The sequence below is a fragment of the Calliphora vicina genome, chromosome 1 (genome assembly GCF_958450345.1).
Source record: "Calliphora vicina chromosome 1, idCalVici1.1, whole genome shotgun sequence".
NCBI lineage: Eukaryota > Metazoa > Arthropoda > Insecta > Diptera > Calliphoridae > Calliphora > Calliphora vicina.
This window is the reverse complement of record NC_088780.1, coordinates 107,527,514-107,537,405: the sequence shown is the minus strand read 5'-3', so window position 1 is coordinate 107,537,405 and position 9,892 is coordinate 107,527,514. Positions and strand designations below refer to the sequence as shown.

Here is a 9,892-nt window from a genome sequence, read left to right as displayed (position 1 = left end):
AAATTAGTGGAGATACATATATAAATAAACATTTATGACCCATAAAGTCCAATTTCGGGAGGACATTTGTATGGAGGCTAGGTGAAATAATGGAGCGATTTCAGCCAGCTTGGTCCAATTGAATGTGCCAAATTTTGTCGAAATATCTTAAAATTTGCAACCTGTACTTTGCGCATAAGGTTTACATGGACAGCCAGCCAGACGGACATCGTTTAATCGACTCCGAAAGTGATTCTGAGACGATCGGTATACTTTAAGGTGAGTGTTGGAATAATATTTTTGCACGTTACAAACATCTCCCAATATAACCTCCCCACTATGATGGTGTAGGGTATAAAAAATAAATAAATTTGTTGTTATATAGTTAAAAGAATAGTTTTCTTACTTTGCAAACACTTCCGTAGATGCCTCCTCTAAACCAAGCATGTGATAATTAATTAGTCTAATCACATGTGACAAATAGATGTGTATTAGGATGGGTTAATTTTTTTGCCTACTAAGCGTATAGCAAATTCGTAATCTACGGAAAATTCTAAGAACTTTTCCCGAAGAAACCATGGTTCTAAAATCAAAATCGAGCTTCCGGTTTTTTACGAGAAAATTTGATGCTCATGACCACTGAAAATAAGTCTACTTTTTTGGAAATATTCATATATTGTCAATGCTATTGGTGAATTGTTGATGTGTATCACTGGAAGAGGGCTTGTTTAAAAGGAAATGTTCACAGTTTTCGTAATCTGTGCTCATTTTAAGAAAATTCTGTACATAAATAATGGTTTTGAAGATTTTTTTAAAAATAATAATAGTCAAAAATTAAAATAAATTAATTTAACTAATTTTCATTCAAAATTTAGTTAAAAAACAATTGATTCAAAACATAATTAAATGAAAATTTATTTATGTGCTGTTTTTCGATAGCGAACGAGTGTTTTGAGTGGACGTTTTACATGTATTTTGTTTTTGTTACAATTACAAAACACATGTTAAATTTCCACTCAAAGTACTCGTTCGCTATGGAAAAACAGCACATAATTATTTTGAAAATTTTAAGCCAAAATTGAAAATGGAAAAATTTAAAAAAAAATTTAATCGCTTTTTTATTAAAACTCATTTTTTTATTCCAAAAATTAATTAACTCGATTTTGATTTAAGAACCATGGTTTCTTCGGGAAAAGTTCTAAGAATTTTCTTTTTTTGGGCCCGAACAAATTGACCCACCCTAATGTGTATGTCTAACTAGTAAAAAAACGAACAAAATAAAATGCAAAATTTAGATTTAATAAAAGTATTTTTTAGCAGTTGTTCTGTAATTAGTAGGAAACAAATTGTATACACTCTTTGATTTTAACTGTATTTGCATTTCAAAAATGTATTTGACATTTCTAATTCAGCTAAATAATAATAACAAAAGCTTCACTTATGCAGCAAAGCGTATGAGTAATTTTTATATGGGCGTAAAATTTGACTAAAATATATTTGTTATAGACGTATAATTAATATTTAATTAATTAAACAGCATTTTTGGAACAGAATAGCGACCCTATAATTCTGAAAGGGCATGTTGAGTAAAAAAAATTTTTGTAAAATAAACTGATTGTTTTTACAGTGTGTCAAAGTTTTAATTTTTTTGATCGAAGGGAGCATTATACTAAATGAAAAAAATGTTACAAGTTAATGTCTGACAGAATTCTTATTGTTAGAGTTATTTTGTGGAATTTTATGGGGATCATTTTTGTGGCAGATCTTAACCCTCTAGCTCCTCCTTTTAGGGTTCAATTTGATTCTTACTTCGAGAAAATCAAAAAAGTTATTCCAAAAAGGACACTTAAGTATTAAAATATTCAACGAAAATGTTTGCCTGAAAATTTCAGTGGGGGTCACCAAAGATACCAGTATCATATACGCTTAATTAGCAAAATTACACTCCACTTTGGGTTTGACATTTTTTTAAAAAAAATCCCAAAAAATCCATTTATGATCCGAATAAGCTGAAATTTAAAATATAAATAGTCCTTGAGATGATCTACAAAAATAAACATGTATACATAAGTATCTCTTTTAGTTAACGAGATATTTAGGTTTATTTATTTTTTTATTTGCTTGTTGCTGTTAGGTCACCGTATCATATTTACTAATAATCTTTATTGTTATTATTTATAGTTATTATTCATTTGATTCATTTGTTTTATTTTCCATTTTTTATTGTATTAAATTTGTTCATATTTTTGGCTCACTGTTGTCACTGTAATTTGTTAGCATTTTTGTTCATACTAACCACTGTAACTTATTTTGGTAATGACCCGTTAGTTTTTATTATATGTTTCTCACTTCAATTCTTGTAACAAGTATGTTGTTGTTGTTCTTAAAAATGCAATATATTTAGTATTTTGTTTTTGCATACATTCATATACATATAGGTACATACTTATTAGTAATAAGTTGAATTGGTACATTGGAAGTGAGAGACAAATAATAATACATACAACAACAACAGTGTAGCCCTTATTTACATGATCAATTGTTAGGCTTAAGAACTTTAATTTTAAATAAAGAAAACATTGTCATAGTTGAATTCAAGCAAGAATCATCTCCTCTTTTAATTTGTCGGTACCACGGTCGCAATTTCTTTTAGTTTCGGTTTATATCACTGCCCAACAAACCTTTTCAGCAACATATAGACAACAATTCGAAATATACAGAATTGCTCTATATCGTTGCCGGTGAAGAAAAAGCTCTTCATCGTACATTTTGGCGCCCAACGTGGGGCACGAAGTTTATCCAAACTTTTGCTAAATTTGTCGTCCTGCCGGTCCGTGGTACATTCCAATTTGTTCGTTGAAGTACATCTTAAATCTACAAGTGTACAGGTCGTGCGTGAGTGGATTGTTCGTTGTTAAACAAACAAAAAAGAAAAACAATTTTGTTAAAAAAGAAACTTTGTGGTACAAACTAAAAATAAAAAACAATTTTATTAAAATAAAAACTTTTGTGAAAAATTAAGAGACAGTGTATTTAAAAACATTTTGGAACAAATTGTTGTGGCATAAATTGAACAAACATATAAATTAAAAATATTTTTGTGAGCTCTTTAAAAATAAATTTTTGTTAAAGCATAAACATATTACAGTTGCATTAATTGAGATTTAATCTAACCAAATATAAAATTTGTTGGCTCGGTACATAAAAACAGTTTTTGTGGAAAAATAAATAAATGACTTTAATTTTTGCCGCTTATCGTTATATACAAAAATACATAAACAGTGCGTGATTTATTTGGTTCCAGTATATAGTGTAATATTTTCTGTACATCAAAATTTTTGTCGCTCGCAATATTGCGGTACATATATAAAATAAATATATAAGGCTTGTATATAATCATTTTTTGGCGTAAATTATTGGCGTCGATTACAGTGCTAATCACAAATTGTGTCTCCATTTTGTGAATTCTTTTTGGAAATTTTTTGGCTCTCCTAACCCAACTTTTTGAAACTTTCGAGATGACTTTGGAAGAAGTTAAGCAGCAACGGGCTAATACTAAGAAAAGTATAACCCGCATCAAAAACCAAGTTGAAGCCAATGGAAGGGGTGAAGGTAAGACACTTTCGTCAGCCGAGTTGAAGTGCCGTTTGGGGATTTTGGAGTCATATTTCAAGCAGATACTGACGTATCAAACCCAAATTGAGAAATATGATCCTGATGACAATGGTAGGCCCGAAATTGAAGACTTGTACATCGCAGCGAAGATGAATATTCAAGCGCAACTTGGTGAGGATGTCCACAATACAACCATGTCCGACTCTACAATTTGTTTTCCTGTTAACAACAATAAATTGCCTCAGCTCAAATTGCCCACATTTAGTGGTAAGTACAGTGAGTACAAAAATTTTATAACGTCGTTCAACCAAGTTATCGATCGTGAGTTTGGTCTATCGAATATCGAAAAATTTAACCATTTGCTGAACTGCCTCCAAGGCCAAGCATTGGAAACGGTCAAGGCTTTCCAGATTACTAATGAAAATTACCCAAAGGCTCTGGAAAGGCTGAAAACGCGTTACGACAATAGTTCACTGATTTTTATGGAAAATATTACCACTCTATTTGAACTTCCAGCCATGTCCAAATACAATTGCGCACAATTACGAAGTCTCGTTGATAATGTTTCTGCTCTTTATAGCTCCCTTTTGTCTCTAGGCTCAGATAGTGACATTGCTAATTCGATGCTGATCTACATAGTTTTGGAAAAGGTTGATGATGAGACAAAAAGAAAATGGAAAGACTCTTTGGATTTCACTGAACTGCCATCATGGGATGATTGCTCCAAGGTTCTTGAAAGGCATTGCCAATTTTTGGAATCGGTTGACACCAGCCATACAAATGTGGCCCACCGTAAGCCTGACAATCATCAATCTGGTAAGTCCAAATATAAAAGCTCAAAAACTGGCTATTCTTTTTCGGTTTCGAAACGTGTTTGTGTTCTTTGCACAAAAACTGACCACACAATTACTCGTTGTCCTCGCTTCAAAGATATGGATGTCGGTCAACGTTTTGAAAATGTCAAACGACTAGGGCTTTGTCTTAATTGTTTGTCAAAAGGGCATCAAGTTAACAGCTGTTCCTCTACATTCAAGTGCAAATCTTGTTCTCGCTTGCATCACAGTTTGCTTCATCGGTCTCAGTCAGCTTCTAGGCCCTCGTCCCCGACTACTGAACCATCTACTTCTCGTGCTGCCTTGAATGACTCTCATGCCTCGGTCCATACTCATATGGAAAAATCCTCACCGGAACAGGTGCTTCTTGCTACTGCCATGATTCTAGTTCGTGACGCTACAGGTCACTATCAATTCGGACGTGCTTTGTTGGATTCTTGCTCTCAATTGAATTTCATTACGGATGAATTTTCTCAAAAATTACACTTGCCTCGTAGAAAACAAACTACAGAAGTCGCTAGCATTGGTAATACTCATAGTAAAACGAAATATAGGTCGTCAACAAATGTGAAATCTCGAGTTACTGATTTTGAAGTGTCCCTTTCATTTTGTGTCACACCTCATATTTCTTATCAACCTGATGCTGAATTAGACGTCTCAACCTGGAATTTGCCCCCAAATACTCAGCTTGCAGATGAAAACTTTTTCAAATCAAAACGAATTGACTTGCTTATTGGTACAGAAACTTTCTTTGATATTTTGTCAGTTGGTCAAATTAAACTTGGTCCGAATTTGCCAAAATTACATAAAACTCTATTTGGATGGATTGTAGCTGGTCGTTATTTATCAAACCAATCGAACGATACTGGTTCTTCTTGTATGCTCTCGATAGAAGAGGAAGTTGATTTAAAATTACAACGATTGTGGGAAATCGAAGAAATTCCATCTGGCTCAAATACTTTGACTCCAGAACAAGCTGATTGTGAATCGTTTTTCAATAATACTGTCCATCGTGAATCTTCCGGTAGAATTGTTGTTAAATTACCCTTCAAAGAATCCGCTGACACTTTAGGTCTCTCGCGAAATATGGCTCTTAAAAGATTTGCATCTCAAGAGAGACGATTTGCTCGTGACAGCAATCTCAAATCAAAATATGTGAGTTTTATGAAGGAGTATGAAGATTGTGGACATATGAGTCTTGTTCGTAGTCCCCGCTTAGATGAGCCTCATTATTTCATCCCTCACCATTGTGTTTTCAAACCTAATAGTACTTCAACAAAATTAAGGGTGGTCTTCGATGCGTCCTGTCCGTCATCATCTCAAAGGTCTCTCAATGACATTCTTATGGTTGGTCCAACGATTCAAGATGAGCTGTACAAAATTTTACTTCGTTTTCGTCTTCATCGTTTCGTTATAACAGCTGATATAGTAAAAATGTATCGGCAAGTGCTTATTGACTCTTCCCATAGAAAATTCCAGTACATTTTGTGGAGAAATTCTGAAGAAGAAGAAATTCGCACTTATCAGTTGAATACAGTTACCTATGGAATGTCTGCTGCTCCCTACCTAGCTATTAAAAGTCTTCACTATCTCGCAGACCAGTACATGGACCAATTCGAACTTGGTGCAAAAACTATAAAGTCATCATTTTATGTTGATGATTTTATCGGTGGTGCAGATTCAATAGAAGAATTGACTAAAATTAAGACAGAGGTGAATGAAATTCTAATTCGTGGTTCGTTTCAATTGGACAAATGGCACTCAAATCATAGAAGTTTTCAAGACGACAAAACTATAAAAGATCTAAATATTGATGAATTAGCTGTGACCAATGCTCTTGGTATTACTTGGGATCAACAAAAAGATGTATTTCTATTTTCGTTTACACCTAAAGTTCAAATTGATGGAAAAATCACCAAAAGAACAATTTTGTCGCTCTCGTCATCACTTTTCGATCCCTTAGGACTCTTAGCTCCGCTTATTATAAAATCCAAAATCATCATGCAAGAATTGTGGATTCTCAAAATTGGCTGGGATGAATCTATCCCTCAAGAACTACATTTGGCTTGGGAATATTTTGTTTCTGATCTCAAAACGTTAAATTCCCTTGAAATCCCTCGTTTTTGTCTCGCTGCTGAATCTCAATCAGTTCAACTTCATGGCTTTTGTGACTCATCAATTCGCGCTTATGGATGCTGTTTCTACTTTCGTGTTAAAACTTATTCAGGAAATGTCTCTGTTCGTCTTTTTACTGCCAAATCTAGAGTTGCCCCGACGAAAAGAAAATCATTGCCAAAACTTGAACTATGTGGCGCACAACTTTTGGCTAAATTATACTCTAAAGTCAAAAATCTTTTCGCAATACCAAATCTTGAAGTATTTCTATGGACAGATTCTCAAATAGTTCTTCACTGGTTAAAGCAACATTCTTCTACGTTATCCGTTTTTGTTGGCAACAGAGTATCGGAAATTCAGGATCTAACTACTGGCTGTATTTGGCGACATGTTCCAACGCATTTTAATCCTGCTGATATCGTGTCTCGTGGTTCAACTGTAGAAGAACTCGCTTCATCTATCTGGTTCAATGGACCAGCATTTCTCACACTCGATGCTAGCAAATGGCCTCCTAATAAAATAGATCAACTATCCATAGAAAATCAACAAGATATCGACCGAGAAAAACGCAAAACTGTACTCTCCCTGGAAGCAACATCTAATTACATTCTGGATTCGGTTGAAAATTATAGCTCATATTTAAAAATTATTCGTATTGTTGCGTGGATGCTCCGTTTTTCTCAAAAAACAAAAACTAATATTTTCCATTCTGATTCTTTACAGCCCCAAGAATTAGAAAACGCCTTGCTCAGAATAGTTTTTAATCTACAGCAACATCATTTTCAAGATGATATACAACGAGCTCTGAAGAAAAACGATCCTCAAGGTGCACTAAAGTGTCTCAATCCCTTCATCGATTCATCAAATGGATTCAACTTGCTCAAAGTCGGTGGTCGCTTGGAATTCGCAGCAATTTCTGAAGGTCAAAAGCACCCTATAATCTTGCCCAGCAAAAATCATTTCGTCGACTGTTACGTGCGTCATCTACACATCAGCAACTACCACGCAGGACCCAAGGCTTTAATGTCGTTAATCCGCCAGAGATTTTGGATCATCAATTCAAGAAACCTATGTCGTCGTATCGTTAATTCGTGCCCACAATGCATTCGTTATCGCCCAAGGTTGCTTCAACAAATGATGGGCAATTTGCCCGTAGAACGACTTAACCCTTCAAGGCCCTTCGCCAGATGTGCTGTTGATTTTTGTGGTCCAGTAAACACTTACCTAAGAATTAGAGGGAAGGTACCATACAAGACATATATTGCTGTTTTTGTTTGTCTCGCAACTAAAGCAGTCCATCTAGAAGTTGTATCAGACTTATCAACAGATGCCTTTATTGCTGCTCTTAAAAGGATGATTGGACGAAGAGGTCTACCCACAGATATATTCTGTGACAATGCCACCAATTTTGTTGGTGCAAACTCTAAGTTGGCTCAACTAAAATCGTTCCTTTTTGATCCTAAAAATTCCAATTTTATAATAAATTATTGCTCAAATCAATTTATTAATTTTCGCTTTATTCCCCCTAGGGCACCACATTTTGGCGGATTGTGGGAGGCGGCCGTCAAATCGGCCAAGGGACACCTAACCAGGACCCTCGATAACACAAGGCTCACATATGAGGAACTTGCAACTGCAATGATTGATATAGAAGCAATTCTAAATTCGAGGCCTATTTCGCCCCTATCATCCGATCCCAGTGACTTTGAAGCCCTTACACCAGGCCATTTCCTGATAGGCGCTCCCTTACGCAGTTTGCCAGAACGTGATGTCCCTCCAATTGAAATCAATAAACTTGAGTATTGGGCCCGAATAAGCGCCATAAAACAACATTTTTGGAAGAAGTGGTCCCACGACTACATAAACGAGCTCCAGACCCGCAATAAATGGACTAGCACCAACTCAAATATTTGTACTGGCTCCCTAGTAATCATTAAAGAAGATAATTTACCACCGCAGCGTTGGCTCATGGGTAAAATCATCAATATTGTTCGTGGTAGAGATGATCGAGTTCGAGTTGTCGACATCAAAACAACAAAGGGAATTATACGTCGCCCTATCCACAGACTGGCTTTACTATTTTCTTGAAAGTGTCCTTTCAATGGGGCCGGAATGTTAGGTCACCGTATCATATTTACTAATAATCTTTATTGTTATTATTTATAGTTATTATTCATTTGATTCATTTGTTTTATTTTCCATTTTTTATTGTATTAAATTTGTTCATATTTTTGGCTCACTGTTGTCACTGTAATTTGTTAGCATTTTTGTTCATACTAACCACTGTAACTTATTTTGGTAATGACCCGTTAGTTTTTATTATATGTTTCTCACTTCAATTCTTGTAACAAGTATGTTGTTGTTGTTCTTAAAAATGCAATATATTTAGTATTTTGTTTTTGCATACATTCATATACATATAGGTACATACTTATTAGTAATAAGTTGAATTGGTACATTGGAAGTGAGAGACAAATAATAATACATACAACAACAACAGTGTAGCCCTTATTTACATGATCAATTGTTAGGCTTAAGAACTTTAATTTTAAATAAAGAAAACATTGTCATAGTTGAATTCAAGCAAGAATCATCTCCTCTTTTAATTTGTCGGTACCACGGTCGCAATTTCTTTTAGTTTCGGTTTATATCACTGCCCAACAAACCTTTTCAGCAACATATAGACAACAATTCGAAATATACAGAATTGCTCTATATCGTTGCCGGTGAAGAAAAAGCTCTTCATCGTACAGTTGCCATTATTTGTTTTTAAATACCGAAATTCAAAAAACGCCAAAAATGTGTTCCAAAAACTGAGTTTTTTCAGAAAAGTGCCAACTGTCACGTAATTTAACGTCTGATAGCAAAATAACTTTCTACGTATTTAAGTAACATATAGGTTTATACAAATATTTAGCTTTGTCTAGGATCGGTGCTTTGCCTTTGTAGAATTTTTTACTCAAACCTATTTTTTTTTTATAAGTTCTCATTGCGGGTCATATAGAAATTGTATATAGTCCGGAAGAAATTTTTTTTCTGAAAAAGAAAATTTTTATATGTTCCTAATTTGGATGCGTGTAAATTTTTATAGGGACGAGATAACTGTTAGCAAGTTGTTTATATTTTATTCGCAATTTTATCACAAACATTTCTAGAAAATAAAATCGAGCAAAATAAAAAAAAATAAATAAACTCTTGAACTAAAAGAGATAACTTACATACGTATACATATTTTATGTAGATCTTCGTAAGCACTATTTATATTTCAGCTCATTCGGATAATAAATGGATTTTTGACGATTTTTTAAAAACAATTGACTCACAATTTTCGCAAGGTAATGCATTTTTAG

The 9,892-nt window shown here is 34.2% G+C and overlaps 1 protein-coding gene across 1 annotated transcript; it reads left to right on the top strand.

The window, feature by feature from the left end:
- The first annotated feature begins 3,497 nt into the window (after positions 1 to 3,497).
- Positions 3,498 to 8,630, top strand: LOC135952026 (uncharacterized). Its single transcript, XM_065501803.1, has 3 exons — positions 3,498 to 7,160; positions 7,266 to 7,969; positions 8,072 to 8,630. Exons 1-3 carry the CDS (start codon positions 3,498 to 3,500, stop codon positions 8,628 to 8,630), a joined length of 4,926 nt encoding a protein of 1,641 aa, XP_065357875.1.
- Positions 8,631 to 9,892: the final 1,262 nt, after the last annotated feature.